The sequence below is a fragment of the Lepidochelys kempii genome, chromosome 23 (assembly GCF_965140265.1).
Source record: "Lepidochelys kempii isolate rLepKem1 chromosome 23, rLepKem1.hap2, whole genome shotgun sequence".
NCBI lineage: Eukaryota > Metazoa > Chordata > Testudines > Cheloniidae > Lepidochelys > Lepidochelys kempii.
Genome location: NC_133278.1, coordinates 3,584,151 through 3,606,096, shown reverse-complemented (window position 1 = coordinate 3,606,096; position 21,946 = coordinate 3,584,151). Strand labels below are relative to the sequence as shown.

At 53.1% G+C, this 21,946-nt stretch overlaps 2 protein-coding genes across 3 annotated transcripts in view; both read right to left on the bottom strand.

Annotated features, from left to right (window-relative positions):
• TIMM50 (translocase of inner mitochondrial membrane 50) overlaps positions 1-7,940 on the bottom strand; it is a 46,103-nt gene extending 38,163 nt beyond the window's left edge. Inside the window, exons 1-3 of the mRNA XM_073321923.1 lie at positions 7,839-7,940; positions 4,259-4,409; positions 2,959-2,990 (exon numbers count right to left, since the gene is read on the bottom strand). Coding sequence (XP_073178024.1) covers positions 2,959-2,990; positions 4,259-4,322 — 96 coding nt within the window. The 5' untranslated portion in view covers positions 4,323-4,409; positions 7,839-7,940. The remainder of the gene's footprint in view (positions 1-2,958; positions 2,991-4,258; positions 4,410-7,838) is intronic.
• Positions 7,941-16,108: 8,168 nt separating this feature from the next.
• The window catches only part of SUPT5H (SPT5 homolog, DSIF elongation factor subunit), a 31,927-nt gene continuing 26,089 nt past the window's right edge, over positions 16,109-21,946 (bottom strand). For both annotated transcript variants that reach the window (XM_073322225.1, XM_073322226.1), the window contains 4 exons: positions 21,712-21,880; positions 21,321-21,524; positions 19,931-20,026; positions 16,109-18,461 (listed from right to left, as the gene is read on the bottom strand). In XM_073322225.1, the coding sequence (XP_073178326.1) occupies positions 18,318-18,461; positions 19,931-20,026; positions 21,321-21,524; positions 21,712-21,880 (613 nt within the window). In that variant the 3' untranslated portion in view covers positions 16,109-18,317. The remainder of the gene's footprint in view (positions 18,462-19,930; positions 20,027-21,320; positions 21,525-21,711; positions 21,881-21,946) is intronic.

The window sequence follows — 21,946 nt, the reverse complement described above, 5'->3', positions numbered from 1 at the left end:
AGCGATCCATCTCCTGTCGCTCATTCCCAGCTTCTGGCAAACAGAGACTAGGGATGCCACTGATGGACCTGTCCTCCATGAATTTATCTAGTTCTTTTTTGAACCTTGTTATGGTCTTGGCCTTCACAACATCCTCTGGCAAGGAGTTCCACAGGTTGACTGTGCATTGTGTGAAGAAATACTTCCTTTTATTTGTTTTAAGCCTACAGCCTATTAATTTCATTTGGTGACCCCTAGTTCTTAGTGTTATGAGCAGTAGTAAACAACACTTCCTTATCTACTTTCTCTACACCAGTCATGATTTTATAGACCTCAATCATATCTCCCCTTAGCCGTCTCTTTTCCAAGCTGAAAAGTCCCAGTCTTCTCAATCTCTCCTCATACGGAAGCTGTTCCATACCCCTAATCATTTTCGTTGCCCTTTTCTGAACCTTTTCCAATTCCAACAGCTGCTATCCGTGTTCCTAAATCTATATGGCTCCATCTGGTTTGTTAATGGGTGTCCAGAGAAGCCAATGTGACTTGAGCAGATCTGCTAGGGACCCAATGGATTGATTCCAATGGAAGATAACGGACAACTTTTTCAGCCTCCCTACTCAATCTGGACACCCATTAACAAACCAGATGGAGCCATATAGGTTTAGGAACACTGACAGCAGCTATTCTGTACCACACCGCCCCCTTCTCCCATGACACTTTGAGACTCATTTGCTCCTGTTACATGAGTTGAGGAAAGTTCCCCAAAATGACCAGATGGCTCACAGGAGCAAGAATGGGTTGCAAGAGCTTTTCACTTCCAGGTCACTGGTTCAAATTCAGCCTAGCCTGGTAGTGAAAGGAGACTGCCACCACCTGTTTGATGATCCCTTTGCGAAATAAGTCAGGGGAGCTCACCACCGTTTTTTAGGAGACTGGTGACCACATCATCAAGGCAACAGGCATTTAATGGCATTCGGATTGACAGTATCAGCTGTGTGCTGAAAAGATCATGGAGATGCAACACCTAGGTATCTCTCCTATGAAAATAAAGAGAGGACTTATTTATTCAGGACTGCCCATCACCAGCACAAAAGGGTTTCCCCATGGCACCTCAGCAAAGGTAAGGGACTCCGGAAAGGAGGCACAAAGCATCATTGGAAAGTGCTTCACAGAAACATCCAAGGCACTGCTAAACTATTCATCACCTGGATTGTTATGAGGGTATAACACACTTCTAAGGGCTGATTTACGAAGAGACCCAAAAAGTGCGGAAGGCTTCCCTGGAAAACATGATGCACAAGGCCATTGACCCATGAACACGCCAAGAGGAAGACGGTGACAGCTGCAGACACAGTCTATGCTCTGAAACACCAATGCCGCACTTCATGCTAATTTGGTGGCTGAACCCTCAGATTAAGACTAAAATATTACCATAAAAAAAGCCACCAAACCAACCCTCTTTGGATTAAGAGAAGGTCTGAGCGGCAGAGAAGGCGTAACAGCAAGCTCTATCTCAACAGGGAGTAGGATGAGAACTGCAACAGGCTGTTCAACTGAAGACTCCTGCACCCTGAGTCAACGACAGAGTCCCAGAAACGCCATTTGTAACGAGGAGATGGACCGTTTGGCAGAAGAGTTCGACTACACACAGAGCAAGTCACTTTCATGCACAGGACGGACGTCTGCAGTCAAACCACTAGTTGTTAGCACAGAGAGCGTGAGGAACCTGAAATTCCCTGCAGCTATGCTTGTAAGATCCACTCAAGTCTGAGCAACAGTTGAAGTCTGCAAAGAACTGACACAGCCATTGACAGCTGCAAAAGAGGAGGGGCAAGTCTTATGAAAAACTGAGCAAGACCTATCGGAACTGGGCAACTCTCTCTCCCTTCTCGTGTTCAACAACTGAGCAGAATTAGCGCTAATGGGAGAATCTAGAATGCAGTGCGGGAAAGTTTGCTGAGCTATTTGATCCATGACCACCTTCCCCGTTGGGACAGCGCATGCCGAGCAAAAACGTAGATCCCTGAACTAGCCCAATACCCCCAAATCAACATCGTGGAGTTTCAAGGGAAAACCCAATACCCAGGATATTTCAAAGTGTTTGCCCCCAACACCAAGAAACCCTGACTTTACCTAGCTCATAATTCCTTCCCGTTGTACACACCCCCAGGAACCCACACATCAATTTTGTTCTGATTCTTTCCCAGTGGAAATTGAAGCCAATGTCACTGATGGATACCTCAAAGCTCCCTCAATACCATCACGCCCCCTGCTGGGAAGAAGACACTTGTCAGGACTCAGCCCTGAAAGAATGGGATTTAAAGGGTGTACCGGGTGCTACTATGGAATGCTCTGAAGGTTCTTTACAAAACCCCAGAAGACAACACGGCAGAGCACGCGCACGCCCACACACCCCATGCTGTAACTAGGCTTGCTGTGCTGAAGAGGTCCACGCAGCCAAATGTGAGCGACCTCTATAGAACTACAGGGATCTCCTATGGCTAAGCCAGCACCTGGGCAATCACTAGCTGTGCACAGAAACAATTCTTATTTCACTCCTCTTGGCTGGTCCCTGGGCCTGACTATCTTAAAACTGGACTCTCTGGCTTAGGCTGAGAACTGTTCCTCTCTCCTCCTCCTCACTTTGTAGGAGGAAGTAATCCAAATCACAACCAGCGAGCAATGTTCAACTGGCCAGTTACTAAGAGAACAGCGATAACTGTCTGAGTACCTGGCTAATTTAATTGACACTCCCCCGTCCCCAACCATAAACCTAACCTTGTACCATTCGCTCATGCAGGAAAGATTATTATTGATTCCTGGTGCACACATAACCAGCCTTGCAGAACGTGGTCAAACAGAAACAGCGCCCTCTTGTGGCATTCACCAAGCAAACAGCACTGTAGCTCACTGCAGTTCTACGGACAATTCCCTTGTATAACGAGGAGCAAAACCCAAAGAACACAGAAAGCACCTTACCTTAGCCCCTTGCTCGTCCACTGAATTACTACCTGCCAGCAAAACAGAAGATGAAGAAGTAGTCAGTCACTTTCTCAGCCAACACTGCAACATGAACACTGTTACAAACAGGTACCAGACCCATGTGTACACCTGGCCACATTACATGTTTGAAGGCCTCAACATAACAAACAGATCTCTGCAGACAGCAGAGAAACTCCCTCTCACTTCCCCGGCTGGAGAAGTTGTGGAACAAGATGTCCCTGCCTTCCCACTTTGTTCAGATCAAAAAACCACCCAATGCAAATCAGCGATGCGGTCATTCCATTAATTTGTGAGAGACTTTGTGCAATAAGTAGAGCATTAAGTGATGGTAGTGCTCAGGAAGGGTTCCATCTTGACAGCTCTGGAAACGGAAGACTACATTCTAAACAGACTGTAATAGTACAGACTGTCTCACTAATGGGCCTCAGTTCTATGCCAGAGATATCAATGCTAAGTTTCCAGAAAAACATTTTTTAAATTGCCATTAAAATACAAGAACCCCTTAAAAAAACCCCCAGCAGTCTTGGTACTGTTTTGGGATATCAACTAACTCCCTTCCTGGCTAATCTGACTGGCCAGACACCTTTTGCATGAAGGTCGGATACTACAGTGATGTGTGTCATGTAAGTATCTAGACAGACCAAGGAAGGGAGGTTTAGTGGATTAGACTGCAGGCTTTCGGGGCTAAGGACCATACCTATGTGTATTTGTACAGCATCTAGCACAATAATGCCTAGCTTTATTTAGTGCTCTGAGATCTCAAAGTAATTTATGTAGCACTCATAAAAGGAATGTCAGGGTTAGATTTCCCATGCTGTGTTCCTTTAAGAACTGAATATCTGATGAGTCTGGGGGTATACCATTTACAAAGGAGGTCAGTACCATTAGCTCCCCTTCTACAGACGGGGTCCTGATTCTGACTGGGATCTCTGAACACCATGGTAATATAAATAACAAAAATGGAAAGAACAGAACTCCTGGGTTCTATTCCTGACCCTGCTACCGACTTGTTGTGTAGCAAGCCATTGGCATGCACCGTAAGCATCTATACAATAGGAATAATTATCCTTCACAACCTTGCAAAGGTGTTGTGAGCTTAGTTTTTGTAAAAGACTTGAGATCCTTGGAAGAAAGGTAATAAAAATATAGCCAGTTATTGGGCAGGGGGAATCAGCTGCTAGAGAATAATCAGAAAGGCACTGAGAATAACACATTTGCTGGCATTTTTATAGAATTGTTAATACATTTCTATCCCAAATGGATTGGAACAGCTTACCAAAAATATAGATAACTGCTATCCCGCTACCAGCTCCCATTAGCCCTGCTATCCGGAGCACCATTTTCTTGGCATAGGCTGTATTTTCCTTCTGTTTCTTCTCCTGCTGCTCATCAGAACTGGACCCTTTCCCATCTCCTCCCTCTGTTGACTACCCATGGAGGATGGGAAAGAGAAAAGATTTAAGTTATCAGGTGTGAAAGTTACAGAAGTTAGGGTTCATAGCTACAGAGAAGAGAGCCACACACAGGTAAATAACTAACTCACTGGACTCAAAACCTCTAGGGAAAAATTCCACTGGCCTTTCTGTTTAGTACCAGAACGTGATTATAGAACCTTTTACAGAACTCCCCGTGAAAGGAATAAAGAAAGCAATTAACATAATCAGAGAAACTAAAGATGGAAAGGATCCATTACATCATCTAGCCAGAGATCGGATTAGCAAATTCTTCAGCCTTTACTGCATAGACAGTATCCTTCAAAATGTGAAATGACTAAGTCAATATAGTGGAGTCTGCCTGAATATGCAGACTGCCTGAAACAACAGCTATAAAAGGAGCATTAACTGCTTCATTTATCCAAAGGGAACTCTGAATCCTAATGAGGCAATTAAATGTCAACAACGTTACCTATTTTTATTTGGATCAAGCATGCAAGAGGAAGATTTGTGCAATCCACCCAGCATGGCTCCTCCTGATGGCCACCCAGCATGGCTCCTTGTGATGGGGTTGCTAGAGTAAGTACCACCATTTCCCCCTCCCCATTCTGACCCTACGTCTAGTCCAGCCATCGCAGCCTGGGAAAGACTGGTCTCCCCTAAGGTTTCCCTGCACTATTAATGAGGCACAAACACAAACTGTCAAATGCTGTGCCAACCGAAGAAAAGACCCTGACCTCGAGAAAATAGCATCAGACTTGCAAACTTTTCCCTCATCCACTTGTTTGGGGAGAGTAAAATACAAGGTTTTTTCATTAGTGATCAGATGTCCTGGCAAAGGGCAGGGGAGTGGGGTTTTGTGCTTAGCGTGGTAAGTTTTCTTAACAATTTTACAAGACTGCTTAAAGTCCCGTTACCAGGGTACTTTCCCCTTACGTTTTGGAGGGTTAAAATGAACCACTGGGGAAACGTTTGCCCCCGAGCCTGAAATCTGAATGCCAAGTCCTAACCAGAATACAATTTTGTTTAGCAACCATTTGAGAGCGCCGATATTTTAAACCTGGAACAACTATAAAACCAGCAATAGGTCTGTTTTTTACTCCCGTGGTTAAAGGCTGAATGGCACTGTAAAGGCTGATACCCCACTGAAACGCAGGACGGAAGAATATGACTACCCAAGCAGAAATATGGTCACAAGACCAAGATTAAACACCCAGCTGCCTTTGTGAAAACTACCATAAGAACTGTAATGCTTCCAGGTGGTCAAGACTTCTGGGCTAGATCTCATTTGAAAAAGAGCAACTTCCCTGTACCAGCCAGAACTCCCTAGTACCATGTCAGGGAACTGAGGTTGGCACAGGCAGATGAGCACATCCCCCATTGAGATACCCACACAGCTCCCTACAGCGCCCCGAGTTTTTCCTGGTTGCTTCTCCTCCAAACACTGACCAGACCAAACCATGCGAGATGCAACAGGCAAACCTTCCGGGATGTGCCAGTGCCAAGGGGGACAATACAGTGACAGTGAGTAAGAATTCTCTCCCATCCCAGATTTCCGTGGAACATCCTAATTTCCACAACCTGCTTGTGGGATGTTTTGGGGTCTTGGCATTAATTCTGGAGCCTGAGACACACCGGGTTGTGAGAGGACAAAGCTGACTCTGCCAAGGACTCTCAAGTACATTTCAGCAGCGCCACCTTGTGACAGCCAGGTAGAGACCCTGATGACCTTTCTGCTGAGGTCATGCCTGCCTCTCAATGCCAAGTGGTGGCCATTTCTGACAGTATACCAGACAGGGTCTTGTCCCATCCAGTGACAACTCCCCTTGTCCCTAAACCTGCCCCCAAGCTTGCCAACTTCATCATACCCTATCATCAAACCTGCCTTTCAACGCCCCACACGCCATCCTCCCAACCAATTCACAACCTCCCTCTCCGCTTTTCCTTTCCCACCACTTCCCAGCCCCACTTCCCTTTGGATGGCAACCCCCAGCCTTCCCCCTCACACCCCCCACAACCATGCCCTTCCCAGTCCTCAACCCCCTCCCCACTGACAACCCCCCCACACCCTAATCCCCTCCCAGCCATTTCTGATCCTTCCCATTAACAACCCACCTCACCACCCTTCCCCATGCCCCCACTCACTGATAACCCCCATCTCTCCCTCCCTCCACCCCCGAATGCCCCTATCCCAAGCTCCCTCAACCATTTTCTAGTGTCCTCTCCTCTCCTCCCCTCCCCCCACATACACCCCACCCTCGGTTGTAATAACTTGGCCAACAGATTTACCCCAATGGTGAGTTATCTGTAAAAAGTGAGGGTTACGCTTATAAGAGATCACAATAACCTGACACATCAAGTGTTTGACAGGAAAAGGTATGAAAAGGAGACAGAAAGACTGAACGAGTCCGAACAAAAAGGCCGGCTGATGTAACTCAAGGCTTGTGGTAAGATAATGCCTGGTAAACAAGGTGAGTGTAGAACCAGAAATCAATGAACCAAAACTGGTGTGTTGAAAAGTAGGCCCCCCCGGCCCCACCCCCCACCCCCATCCCCCAACCTTCCCCCCTCCACAGCCCCCCTTCCCACACCATCCCCCATCGCCCCAACCTTCCCGCCCACCACAGCCCCTTCCCACAACCCCCCATCCCCAACCTTCCCCCCACCACAGCCCCCCTTCCACCACCCCCCATCCCCCACCACAGCCCCCCTTCCCACACCCCCATGCCCCCACACACCAGCCCCCCCTTCCCACACCCCCCATCCCCCACCACAGCCCCCCCTTCCCACACACCCCCATCCCCCCCACTCACAGCCCCCCTTCCCACACCCCCATCCCCCAACCTTCCCCCCACCACAGCCCCCCTTCCCCCACCCCCATCCCCCACCACAGCACCCCTTCCCACACCCCCATCCCCCAACCTTCCCCCCACCACAGCCCCCCTTCCCACACCCCCATCCCCCACCACAGCCCCCCTTCCCACACCCCCATCCCCCAACCTTCCCCCCACCACAGCCCCCCTTCCCCCACCCCCATCCCCCAACCTTCCCCCCACCACAGCCCCCCCTTCCCCCCACCCCCATCCCCCAACCTTCCCCCCACCACAGCCCCCCCTTCCCACACCCCCCATCCCCCACCACAAGCCCCCCCTTCCCACACCCCCATCCCCCAACCTTCCCCCCACCACAGCCCCCCTTCCCACACCCCCCATCCCCCCAACCTTCCCCCCACCACAGCCCCCCTTCCCCCACCCCCATCCCCACCATCCCCCACACCTTCCCCCCACCACAGCCCCCTTCCCCCACCCCCCATCCCCCAACCTTCCCCCCACCACAGCCCCCCCTTCCCACACCCCCATCCCCAACACCCTCCCCCCCAAAGAGCAGCCCCGCCCCCCTCCCCTCTGGCCCCCGCCCCCTCACCTGCTGGTGCTGCCGTAGCTTGTCCTGCAGCAGCGCCTCGGCCAGCCCCACCCCCGCGCCCTGCGGCGGCGCCCCCCGCGCTCAGGGCCCGGCCCCGGGGCCGCCCGGGGGCCGCCGACAGCAGCCGCCCCCCAGCGCGCGGACCCCCGCACGCCGCCGCCACAACCAGCCCGCGAGCCGCCGCCGCCGCCATCTTCCTCCCCCCCCCCCCCGGAGCGCAGCGCGCAGGCGCCGGGTGCCACCTCCCGCCCAATCGGAGCGCTTCGAGCCCAGCCCGCCAATCCACGCGCGAGGGGAGGTCAGGCCGCTGCCGGGGAGATTGAAAAGTAGCGGGGGAGCTCAGCCAATCAGAGGAAAAGGCAGTGAAGACAACGCCCACACCGCGGCCTTCCACCAATCAGACATCGGGGTGACCCTGACCCCGCCTATCTTGGCTAGGCAGACCAATCGCAAGCGACAGAAGGCCGGCACCGGGCTCTGAGGGAGACAGGCCGGCAGACCAATGACAAACCATAGGAGGCGGAGCTAAGAGGGCAGACCCAACCCATCACAAGGACCACGCCCACCCTGCGCAGGCCGCTGCCGCCCCAGCCAATCAGAGCGGGGGGGAGAGCGAGAAGAACGGAAGGCGGCGAAGGTCCAAATGAGGCACTTGGGCTGCTGGCGCCCTTCGCGCTGTCTGAAGCTGGGAGGAAGGGGCTGCGGCGAGCGAGGGGCGGCTTGGAGGTGGATGGGGGCAGAGGAGGGAGGAGGCAGGTGGGGGGAGGTTGGGGCAGGTGGGGGGAGGTGGATGGGGTTGGGGCAATAGAGGGGGAGGGGGGATTTGAGGAAGGGGGAGAAGGAGGAGGGGGGAAGGGAGGTTGGAGTGGGATGGGGTTGGGGGAAATGGGAGGATGGGGATTTGAGGAAGGGGGAAGAGAGGTTGGAGGTGGATGGGGTTGGGGTTGGGGGAAATGGGAGGAGGGGGATTTGAGGAAGGGAGGTTGGAGGTGGATGGGGTTGGGGGAAATGGGAGGAGGGGGATTTGAGGAAGGGAAGGGGGGTTGGAGGTGGATGGGGTTGGGGGGGAAATGGGAGGATGGGGATTTGAGGAAGGGAAGGGAGGTTGGAGGTGGATGGGGTTGGGGGAAATGGGAGGATGGGGATTTGAGGAAGGGAAGGGGGGTTGGAGGTGGATGGGGTTGGGGGAAATGGGAGGAGGGGGATTTGAGGAAGGGAAGGGGGGTTGGAGGTGGATGGGGTTGGGGGAAATGGGAGGATGGGGATTTGAGGGAAGGGGGAAGGGAGGTTGGAGGTGGATGGGGTTGGGGGGGAAATGGGAGGAGGGGGATTTGAGGAGGGAAGGGAGGTTGGAGGTGGATGGGGGTTGGGGGGAAATGGGAGGAGGGGGATTTGAGGAGGGAAGGGGGTTGGAGGTGGATGGGGTTGGGGGAAATGGGAGGAGGGGGATTTGAGGAAGGGAAGGGGGGTTGGAGGTGGATGGGGTTGGGGGAAATGGGAGGAGGGGGATTTGAGGAAGGGAAGGGGGGTTGGAGGTGGATGGGGTTGGGGGAAATGGAGGAGGGGGATTTGAGGAAGGGAAGGGGGGTTGGAGGTGGATGGGGTTGGGGGGATGGGAGGAGGGGGATTTGAGAAGGGAAGGGGGTTGGAGGTGGATGGGGTTGGGGGGAAATGGGAGGAGGGGGATTTGAGGAAGGGAAGGGGGGTTGGAGGTGGATGGGGTTGGGGGAAATGGGAGGAGGGGGATTTGAGGAAGGGAAGGGGGGTTGGAGGTGGATGGGGTTGGGGGAAATGGGAGGAGGGGGATTTGAGGAAGGGGAAATGGGAGGAGGGGGATTTGGAAGGGTTGGGGGAAATGGGAGGAGGGGGATTTGAGGAAGGGGGAAGGGGGGTTGGAGGTGGATGGGGTTGGGGGAAATGGGAGGAGGGGGATTTGAGGAAGGGGGAAGGGGGGTTGGAGGTGGATGGGGTTGGGGGAAATGGGAGGAGGGGGATTTGAGGAAGGGGGAAGGGGGGTTGGAGGTGGATGGGGTTGGGGGAAATGGGAGGAGGGGGATTTGAGGAAGGGGGAAGGGGGGTTGGAGGTGGATGGGGTTGGGGGAAATGGGAGGAGGGGGATTTGAGGAAGGGAAGGGGGGTTGGAGGTGGATGGGGTTGGGGGAAATGGGAGGAGGGGGATTTGAGGAAGGGAAGGGGGGTTGGAGGTGGATGGGGTTGGGGGGGAAATGGGAGGAGGGGGATTTGAGGAAGGGAGGTTGGAGGTGGATGGGGTTGGGGGGGAAATGGGAGGATGGGGGATTTGAGGAAGGGAAGGGGGGTTGGGGGAAATGGGAGGAGGGGGATTTGAGGAAGGGAAGGGGGGTTGGAGGTGGATGGGGTTGGGGGGAAATGGGAGGAGGGGGATTTGAGGAAGGGAAGGGGGGTTGGAGGTGGATGGGGTTGGGGGAAATGGGAGGAGGGGGATTTAGGGAAGGGAGGTTGGAGGTGGATGGGGTTGGGGGAAATGGGAGGATGGGGATTTGAGGAAGGGGGAAGGGAGGTTGGAGGTGGATGGGGTTGGGGGGGAAATGGGAGGATGGGGATTTGAGGAAGGGAAGGGGGGTTGGAGGTGGATGGGGTTGGGGGAAATGGGAGGATGGGGATTTGAGGAAGGGAAGGGGGGTTGGAGGTGGATGGGGTTGGGGGAAATGGGAGGAGGGGGATTTGAGGAAGGGAAGGGGGGTTGGAGGTGGATGGGGTTGGGGGAAATGGGAGGAGGGGGATTTGGGGAAGGGAGGTTGGAGGTGGATGGGGTTGGGGGAAATGGGAGGAGGGGGATTTGAGGAAGGGAAGGGGGGTTGGAGGTGGATGGGGTTGGGGGAAATGGGAGGAGGGGGATTTGAGGAAGGGAAGGGGGGGTTGGAGGTGGATGGGGTTGGGGGAAATGGGAGGAGGGGGATTTGAGGAAGGGGGAAGGGAGGTTGGAGGTGGATGGGGTTGGGGGAAATGGGAGGAGGGGGATTTGAGGAAGGGGGAAGGGAGGTTGGAGGTGGATGGGGTTGGGGGAAATGGGAGGAGGGGGATTTGAGGAAGGGGGAAGGGAGGTTGGAGGTGGATGGGGTTGGGGGAAATGGGAGGAGGGGGATTTGAGGAAGGGGGAAGGGAGGTTGGAGGTGGATGGGGTTGGGGGAAATGGGAGGAGGGGGATTTGAGGAAGGGAAGGGGGGTTGGAGGTGGATGGGGTTGGGGGAAATGGGAGGAGGGGGATTTGAGGAAGGGGGAAGGGAGGTTGGAGGTGGATGGGGTTGGGGGGGAAATGGGAGGATGGGGATTTGAGGAAGGGAAGGGGGGTTGGAGGTGGATGGGGTTGGGGGAAATGGGAGGAGGGGGATTTGAGGAAGGGAAGGGGGGTTGGAGGTGGATGGGGTTGGGGGAAATGGGAGGATGGGGATTTGAGGAAGGGAGGTTGGAGGTGGATGGGGTTCGGGGAAATGGGAGGATGGGGATTTGGGGAAGGGAGGTTGGAGGTGGATGGGGTTCGGGGAAATGGGAGGATGGGGATTTGAGGAAGGGAAGGGGGGTTGGGGGAAATGGGAGGAGGGGGATTTGAGGAAGGGAAGGGAGGTTGGAGGTGGATGGGGTTGGGGGAAATGGGAGGAGGGGGATTTGAGGAAGGGAAGGGGGGTTGGAGGTGGATGGGGTTGGGGGAAATGGGAGGAGGGGGATTTGAGGAAGGGAGGTTGGAGGTGGATGGGGTTGGGGGAAATGGGAGGATGGGGATTTGAGGAAGGGAAGGGGGGTTGGAGGTGGATGGGGTTGGGGGGGAAATGGGAGGATGGGGATTTGAGGAAGGGAAGGGGGGTTGGAGGTGGATGGGGTTGGGGGAAATGGGAGGATGGGGATTTGAGGAAGGGGGAAGGGAGGTTGGAGGTGGATGGGGTTGGGGGGGAAATGGGAGGAGGGGGATTTGGGGAAGGGAATGGAGGTTGGAGGTGGATGGGGTTGGGGGGAAATGGGAGGAGGGGGATTTGAGGAAGGGAAGGGGGGTTGGAGGTGGATGGGGTTGGGGGGGAAATGGGAGGATGGGGATTTGAGGAAGGGAAGGGGGGTTGGAGGTGGATGGGGTTGGGGGAAATGGGAGGAGGGGGATTTGAGGAAGGGAGGTTGGAGGTGGATGGGGTTCGGGGAAATGGGAGGATGGGGATTTGGGGAAGGGAGGTTGGAGGTGGATGGGGTTGGGGGGAAATGGGAGGAGGGGGATTTGAGGAAGGGAAGGGAGGTTGGAGGTGGATGGGGTTGGGGGGAAATGGGAGGATGGGGATTTGAGGAAGGGAAGGGGGGTTGGAGGTGGATGGGGTTGGGGGAAATGGGAGGAGGGGGATTTGAGGAAGGGAGGTTGGAGGTGGATGGGGTTCGGGGAAATGGGAGGATGGGGATTTAGGGAAGGGAGGTGGATGGGGTTGGGGGAAATGGGAGGAGGGGGATTTGAGGAAGGGAGGTTGGAGGTGGATGGGGTTGGGGGAAATGGGAGGAGGGGGATTTGAGGAAGGGAAGGGGGGTTGGAGGTGGATGGGGTTGGGGGGAAATGGGAGGAGGGGGATTTGAGGAAGGGAAGGGGGGTTGGAGGTGGATGGGGTTGGGGGAAATGGGAGGATGGGGATTTGAGGAAGGGAGGTTGGAGGTGGATGGGGTTGGGGGAAATGGGAGGAGGGGGATTTGAGGAAGGGAAGGGAGGTTGGAGGTGGATGGGGTTGGGGGAAATGGGAGGAGGGGGATTTGAGGAAGGGAAGGGAGGTTGGACGTGGATGGGGTTGGGGGAAATGGGAGGAGGGGGATTTGAGGAAGGGAAGGGAGGTTGGACGTGGATGGGGTTGGGGGAAATGGGAGGAGGGGGATTTGAGGAAGGGAAGGGAGGTTGGAGGTGGATGGGGTTGGGGGAAATGGGAGGAGGGGGATTTGGGGAAGGGAAGGGAGGTTGGAGGTGGATGGGGTTGGGGGAAATGGGAGGAGGGGGATTTGAGGAAGGGAAGGGGGGTTGGAGGTGGATGGGGTTGGGGGGAAATGGGAGGAGGGGGATTTGAGGAAGGGAAGGGGGGTTGGAGGTGGATGGGGTTGGGGGAAATGGGAGGATGGGGATTTGAGGAAGGGAAGGGAGGTTGGAGGTGGATGGGGTTGGGGGAAATGGGAGGAGGGGGATTTGAGGAAGGGAAGGGGGGTTGGAGGTGGATGGGGTTGGGGGGAAATGGGAGGAGGGGGATTTGAGGAAGGGAAGGGGGGTTGGAGGTGGATGGGGTTGGGGGAAATGGGAGGATGGGGATTTGAGGAAGGGAGGTTGGAGGTGGATGGGGTTGGGGGAAATGGGAGGAGGGGGATTTGAGGAAGGGAAGGGAGGTTGGAGGTGGATGGGGTTGGGGGAAATGGGAGGAGGGGGATTTGAGGAAGGGAAGGGAGGTTGGACGTGGATGGGGTTGGGGGAAATGGGAGGAGGGGGATTTGAGGAAGGGAAGGGAGGTTGGACGTGGATGGGGTTGGGGGAAATGGGAGGAGGGGGATTTGAGGAAGGGAAGGGAGGTTGGAGGTGGATGGGGTTGGGGGAAATGGGAGGAGGGGGATTTGGGGAAGGGAAGGGAGGTTGGAGGTGGATGGGGTTGGGGGAAATGGGAGGAGGGGGATTTGGGGAAGGGAAGGGAGGTTGGAGGTGGATGGGGTTTGGGGAAATGGGAGGAGGGGGATTTGAGGAAGGGAAGGGGGGTTGGAGGTGGATGGGGTTGGGGGAAATGGGAGGAGGGGGATTTGAGGAAGGGAAGGGGGGTTGGAGGTGGATGGGGTTGGGGGAAATGGGAGGAGGGGGATTTGAGGAAGGGGGAAGGGAGGTTGGAGGTGGATGGGGTTGGGGGGAAATGGGAGGATGGGGATTTGAGGAAGGGAGGTTGGAGGTGGATGGGGTTTGGGGAAATGGGAGGATGGGGATTTGGGGAAGGGAGGTTGGAGGTGGATGGGGTTGGGGGAAATGGGAGGAGGGGGATTTGAGGAAGGGAAGGGAGGTTGGAGGTGGATGGGGTTGGGGGGAAATGGGAGGATGGGGATTTGAGGGAGGGAAGAAGGGGGAGGGGGAAGAGAGGTTGGGGCAATGGAGGGAGGGGGAAGGGAGGTTGGAGGTGGATGGGGTTGGGGGGAAATGGGAGGATGGGGATTTGAGGGAGGGGGGAAGGGAGGTTGGAGGTGGATGGGGAATAGGTGGGGCAGTGGAGGGAGGAGGCAGTTGGGGGAGGGGAAGGGAGGTTGGGGGCAATGGAGGGAGGGGGATTTGAGGGAGGATGGAGGTGGATGGGGAATTGGTGGGGCAGTGGAGGGAGGTGGATGGGGATTTGAGTGGGGGGAAGGGAGGTTGGAGGTGGATGTGAAATTTGTGGGGCAGTGGAGGGACTTGGAGGGGGAGAAAGGAGGAGGTGGGAGGTGGATAGGGAATTGGTGGGGCAGTGGAGGGAGGATGCAGTTGGGAGGGGGGAAGGGAGGTGGATGGGAGATAGGAGGGGAGGGAGGAGGTGTTGGGGATAAGAGGGAGTGAGGGGGCTGATGGGGAGACTAGAAGGTAACGAAGGCGGAGCAGTGTGGTAGCAACATTCCCCCCGCAGCACAACACTGATCCTTTCCCAGGTCCCACTAGCACTTCAGCTCTGGCCCTTGTGTACTTCCTCCTCCTCCTCCCCACTTTTTCCACAGTTTTTGGCACACTCCTAGCAGCTGGGCACAGGCCCAGGCTACAGGATTTTTGATGCAACAGAATCAGAGCGTTCACTAGAATTAAAACCTTTGACCCACTTCAGTGCAAAGGATGGGGGGCTTCCTCACCTATGACAGTCTGAAGCTTCCATTCTGAGAGATGTGGAACACTCCATTCTTCTCTCTGCGTTGTTCACTCTGAAGTCTAGTGATGGCACTTTAAAGATCATTTTCACAAGCTGTGGCCACATGCACTTACATGCCAAATATGTGCTCCTGCTGTAAACAGCCTGTTGATCGAGGAGATTGTACAGTCCAAACTTTGCAACCACAGCCGGAATGCATTTAAATTATCTTGCTCCACCCCCTGAATTGACAGTGGAGGAAATAATATTCCTCATGCCATGTTAGAAGTGGTTCAGGAGAGTTGACTGGACCTTCTTCCAAAGCTGCCCAGTCCAAGCCCAGGCATGGCTTCCCTGCAGGACTGGGTGAAGTGATCCCTCCCTGCTTTTCTGTATGGGTTTCAGACAGAAGCAAGGGATGACCGAGTACCTGAAATTACTTTACTACATTGTAAATTGATGCCATCGCTTCAAGGAAAATAAAAGCAAGAACAATACAGTGTTCTAGAATATTGTTCAAGCAGCTCTACAAACCTCTGCTGTTTAGGGTTTTAACAAGACTCATCGAAACTCACTGCAGCCTGCAGGCAGAGGGGCAAAGCAACAGCTTAGCACAGCTTTTTCCTTTATTCAAATTTATAAAATAACCCAACAGAGGAAGTCCTTTTCTGATACTCTTTGGTGATCCTTATAGTGAAAGGGGGAAATCCTTTCAAAGGAAGATTCTGCCTTAGGTCTGTAGCCTCCAAATTAGGGTTAATTTATTCATAATGTGAGACCGCCCACAAAATATTTCTATTTGAAAAAATAATTCCTAGTGAAAAACAAAATCTTTCCCCTGTGGTGCATGTAACCCAGCTTCTTCAGAACAAGGAGCAATGGTCTCAAGTTGCAGTGGGGGAGGTCTAGATTGGATATTAGGAAACACTATTTCAAGTGGAGGGTGGGGAAGCCCTGGAATGGGTTCCCTAGGGAGGTGGGGGAATCTCCCTCCTTAGAGGCTTTTACGGCCCTGCTTGACAAAGCGCTGGCTGGGATGATTTAGTTGGGGTCGGTCCTGCTTTGAGCAGCGGGTTGGACTAGATACCTCCTGAGGTCTCTTCCAACCCTGACCTTCTATCATTCTATCACAGCCCAGGGCTGGTGCATATGAACCAGAAAACGAAAGACGAGAAACACATTAAACACAAGAGTGAAAGTGACCCAGTCTGTTATCGCTGGCCAACTTGGGGGGAAATGCAAAAATGGTGCTGAGGTGAACAACTCTGCACCAGGTAAATTTCACCCATGGGTCAACAAGCAGCCGTCAGCTGTTTCAAGGACATTCAGTTACTTGGTCTGGATTTAAAGCAGTGATTTAGACCTGAAAGGAAAAGGGGAATTGAGTCCTGTTTATTGTATTGAGTATTAGTCACTTTATCAGTCTGATTTTTTTGATCGCCAAGATAAAAGAGCCTGCTCCTCCCCTTCAATTGCCACAGCCTTGCTTCAGGGGTGACTGGAAGCTTGTCTGAACAGTGCTGCTCTACTCCCCTACGGAAAACCCCTCACATAGAATGGGAATGGCAGGGTAGAAGGGACCTCAAGAGGTCACCAAGCCAAGCCCCGAGCCGAGGCAGCATCAAGTAAACCTAGACCAGGCCTGACAGATGTTTGTCCAACCTGTTCAGAAAAACCTCCAATGATGGGGATCCCACAACTTCCTTTCCAGAGCTTCACTCCCCTGAGAGTTAGAAAATGTATCCTAATCTCTCACCTCAATCTCCCTTGCTGCAGATTAAACTTATTGCTTCTTGTCCTACCTACAGAGGACATGGAGAAGGACTGATCACCATCCTCTTTGTAACAGCCCTTGGCATATTTGAAGACAGTTATCAGGTCCCCCGCAAGTCTTTTCTCAAGACTTTAAACCTGCCCATTTTTTTAACCTTTCCTCACAGGTCAGGTTAAACTGCTGATCATTTTTGTTGCTCTCTGGATTCTCTCCACTTTATCCCACTCTTTCCTAAAGTGCAGCACCCAGAATTGGACACCGCACTCCCTCTGAGGCCTTGCCAGTGCCATGCAGAGCAGGGTCCATTACCTCCCATGTCTTACATACGACACTTCTGTTCACACACCCCAGAATATCAGCCTTTTTCACAACTGTATCCCATTGATGATTCATTCAATTTGTGATCCACTATAAGCCCCCGATCCTTTTCGGCAGTACGACCCCCTAGCCAGTTATTCCCCATTTTGCATTTGAATTTTCCTTCCTAAGTGATGTACTTTGCACTTGTCTTTATTGAATTTCATCTTGTTGATTTCAGACCAATTCTCCAATTTGTCAAGGTTGTTTTGAATTCTAATCCTGCCCTCCAAAGTGTTTGCAACCCCTCCCAGCTTGGTGTCATCTGTAAATTTGATAAATATACTCTCCCCTCCATTATCCACATTATTAATGAAAATATTGAATAGTGCCAGCCCCAAGCAGGACCCCACTACATACACCCCCTGAATTTGACAAACCATAGATAACTAGTCTGAGTACAGTCTTTGAACCAGTTGTGCACCCACTTTATAATAATCTCATCTGGAACACATTTGCTTACAAGAACGTCATGGGTGACTGTGTCAAAAGCCTTCATCAAATCAAGCATCTACAGCTTCCCCCCGCCCCCATCCACTAGGCCAATCTGCCCCCATCCACTAGGCCAATAACCCTATCAAAGAAGGAAATAAGGTTGGCTTGGCATGATTTACTCTTAAAAGCCATGCTGGCTATTTCTGATCACACCATCATCCTCTAGGTGCTTACAAACAGATTGTTGTTTAATGGGTTCCAATATCTTTCCAGGTATCGAAGACAGGCTGACTGGTCTACAAATTCCCCGTGTCCTATTTGTTCCCCCTTTTAAGATAGGTACCATGTTTGCCCTTCTCCAGTCCCCTGGAACCTCAACTCCTCCAGGAGTTCTTGAAGATCATTGCTAATGGTTCTGAGATTGACCCTAAGGTGTGTAAGGAACTAACTGAAACAATTTCATCAGGCCTTGCCGACTTACATCTATCGAACTTGCCTAAATATTCTTTAGTCAGTTCTTTCCCTATTTTCGCTTGCGTTCCTTCCCCCTGGTCTCTTTGGACGTTTTAGATATCCCTTTATTTCATAGGCTAATAGGAGGCAAAGGGAAAAAAAGAAAAGCTCAGACAAGATCAAGCTGTTCCATTCTTATCCATTCCACCTGGCAGGCTGCATCTGAGTGGTTCCAATGAGCGTGGCCTAGGATCCAGGCAGCCTATTGCATCCGATGATGCAGGGGCCACGGGACAGATGGATTTTATTGAAACGCAGGCACAGCAAGTGGTTTCCCTTTTCAAGAGGAAGGAGAAGCAGCGTGTTTAGTGCTATGGGACCAACCCCAGCCTCTACCCCTGCCCTCCCCACGTGTGAGCACACACTGTTTTTCCTACTCCAGTCCCAATTTACTCATGAGACGTAACTGCAGCATTACAAATAAAAACAAACTCCAAAAACAACCACCAGCTGTTCTGGAAGAAAAAAGAAAGAAAGAAAAAAAAAAAAAAGCAGTTATCCCCCCCCACCCCGGAACTCTGTACAAGGACATGTTGAACCAGTCTCTGGTCAACTGCTAAAAAGGCCCCAGCCCTACGGCTCCAGCAGCTTGCCCAGGAATCGCAAGTTGAGGATCTTGAGCTGCTCCTCCAAGTCCATGCGGACGATGCCATCCTCTCCGTCGATGCTCAAGAGGACGCCTGTCGCCTCCCGGTCCTCCCCCAGGATCACCTTCACCTGGAGAAAGCAAGCACAGGAGCTTGAGGGGCAAGGGGATTATGCTTCTGCTAGATTTGATGCTGGAAGTCAGAATTGATTGTGTCTGCCGTGGGGTAAAAGGGGCAAGGCTTGAGCACAAGACTGCCTGCACAGGGTCAATAAGTTCCTATCTATGATCCTTATCTGGCTGCTCCTAAGTGTGTTTATCTTTCCGGCCCCCTGGGACATAGGACAGCGCTTTAGGATCCAGAGATGGAAAATGCTAAAAGAAAGCTAGGTATTAGTATTATCCCTATTGTACAGATGGGGAAACTGAGGCCCACAGAGTTAAAGTGACTTGCCCAAGCGAAAACTGAACCCAGCTCTCCAGAATCCCAGACTAGCCCCCTAACCACTGGACCATCCTTCCTCTCTAAGCATACGAACAACCCACCCCACCACATGGATTGCTCAGTACAATCCTGATTAGCTAAAGGCTGGTAGAAATATGTGAAGCGGTCGAGTGCGCTCAGGGTTGGAGGACACCCTAAGAACAGACATCAAGGTGGTCTCAGAGAAAGCAAGCAGTCTCCATTTCCATGTCTTGTCTATTTAGACTGGAAGCTCTTCAGGACAAGGCTGGTCTCTTACTCCTGTCTGGGCAGCGCCTGGCACAATGGGCACTCAGTGTGGGCACCAGAACATTAATAATCATGATCTCTGCAGTTTGGAAAGACCAGCTGCATCAGAACGAAGTTTGACCATCACATCTATTAAACCTGGCCGTTCTGAGTGCACATTAGATCTTTAACTCCCTATTAGTCACGATGGGGGTCCCGTACAAGCATAGCTGGCAAAGAAACTATTCTTTCTTTCTGGTGGTGCCCACAGCATGCCATGTGTTCCCAGGCACAGAAGACAGCATGGTCCCAGCTCCATGGAACTCTCAGTCTAAAAACTTCTCCAAGGATGATTATATTGCAGAAGCACCTAGGAGCTGCAGTCATGGACCAGAATCCCATTGTGCCCGGCCCTGTACAGACAGAATAATACCTCCTGGGTGACCTTGGGCAATTCATTCTCCCCCGCACCCTCCTGTGCCTCAGTTTCCCCATCGGGAAAACAGGCATGACGACTCTGACCTCCTTTGTAATGCCCTTTGAGGTCTGCTGATGGAAAGCGTCAGGTAAGAGCGAGGGATGACTGTTGTAACTACTTGAATGGGGACTATTTTCGTGGGACATATTACTACTAACTGAGGGACAATTCCCTCCCCTTGTACTCCTAAAAATCCAGGGCCAGGGCCACTGCCTACTGTTTGCACCGCACCTAGCACAATGGGCCCCATAGAGAGTACCACACCAACCAGGAACAAATTACTCTTAATCAAGACCCAACACAGTCATACAGAATCAGGTTCTACGTAGGACCGTGTAATCCAACCACCGGAGAGGCCAGAGATGCCATTTGATCAGAGCTGCCAGACAGACGGGTTGGCGTTAACGTACCTTATTGTTTTTGGTCGGTATGACGGGCTCTAGGTGCTCGCTCGAAATGCTGACCACCTTCTCGCTGTCCTTCAGGTAGACTGAGCACATTCCACCCTGATGGGAGAAGACAGCCCGGTCAGGCGCCGACATTAAGCCATTCAGAGACCGCATGCTCTTTCAGACCCATTTGTAGAGCACACCTGAGCTCAAACGCAAAGCCGAGAATTCCCACCCCGGGATGCGAACCCTCTGGAATTCCAGGAAGATTCCAGCTGATCCCAAGAAACTCTGTCCCCCCCTCAAAAGCAACTTAGGATACCTCCACGCTGCAAGCAAAGGTCTGATTGTAGCATGGGTGGGCTTTGATCTAGCTCACACAAATAAACAAACAGCTGTGTACACACATCGGCACAGTATTCAGCACGGGGCAGCCACCCAAGTACGTGCCCCGGTGGCCCCCACATCGACACTGCTGTTACCTGCGCACAGGTGTGGCGCAGAAAGGTTGCATACAAGAGCCTTCTCTGCAGTTTGTGGTGTCTGAATGGCCTTATCGTGCACACTTGCTCCTAACCAAGTGTGTTCTTACAACTCCTCATCTTCCTCCCTTAACTTTCCCCTCCTCGCCCTACTGGCCTCGCAACTGGACGCGTTTGGTTATTCACCGCACCACGTGTTGGCACCACTAGTCTTTATGTCCCTCGCTCTGTTCTCTGCCTCCCATGCACTATCCTGCACAATTCAAACCTGTTCATGTCCCTAGCCTCTGTTTGCCAGAAGCTGGGAGGATGGATCACTTGATGATTGCCTGTCCTGTTCATTCCCCCTGGGGCGCCTGGCGTTGGCCACTGTCGGAAGACAGGATACTGGGCTAGATGGACCTTTGGTCTGACCCAGAATGGCCGTTCTTATCTAGCTTATGTATGCGAGGGGGAGGGATAAACATTGGAGGACAGACACCAGACCCAATACAGCCGTGCATGCAGGCAGTAGTTCGGTCTAACTGGGTTTCTCCACATCCCCACTCTTCCCAACACCTGCAGGATCCAGACCTCGAAGTTACAAATACCTTGAATGAGATCAGATGGAGAATTCAGAAGCGACGGCGGCCTGAATACTTGCTTCTAACCCACTGCTCCAGGCAGGGCTGTTCTCTACAGCAATATTCTCCAGGGCTTTTCCTAGTCTTAATTAAAGAGGCCCCAGGGGTTGCCCTCTGCCCATACATAGCACAGTAATTCTCGCGGTCAGGATGCTTTCCTGGGTGCCTAGCCAGAGTGTGATTAATTTCACCCTTAATTATTTCATCCCCTTCCTTAGTAATTACACCCATCAGACCCTCCCTTATGCCCCATCTGGTTGCTCCCCGGCCCATTGACACGAAAACAGCACGCTCTCTGCTACACACCGTCACACTGCGGATGACTCCCGTCTGCCCCACCACCTGGCTGTCCACATAGGTGTCTCGAATTTTGACCTGGATGTCGGTGGTGACCCAGTCGCTGGAGTTCTGCTCAATGCCAGAGCCGGGGGTGTGCGGGTTGTAACCCCCTGGAGAAGGAGCCCCTGGTGTCATGGGGCTGTAGCCCACTGGGCTGGGACTGGGGCTGGCCTGTGGGGAAGAAGCAGCACAGAGTTAGAGGTCTCTGCTCTCTGACATTAGCCTCTCACGGCCACAGCAAGAATTCCCGTTGGAACAGGGCCACGTGTCCCCCCCCCTCCCCCCCCGGATCTGGCTAAGCCACCTGCAATTTGCGGCTTGGCCTGGCATTTTACCCAGCAAGGCGCTTGGACGGTACCTGATACGCCATGGGCGACGGGGTCGGGTGGTAACTGGCTGGCGAGTGGGTGTTCTGGTAGCCCACGGGGCTCGGGGCCACCTGGTGGTAACTCTGAGGGCTGGGGCTTGGCTGATAGGAGCCCTGAGGAGATGGAACAGCGTACGGAGAAAACTGATCAGTGTTGTACCTGCAATGAGAAGAGACAGGCAGTGAGGAGGGGGGTAGGAATAGAAGTCGGAACCCAGCGGGGCTC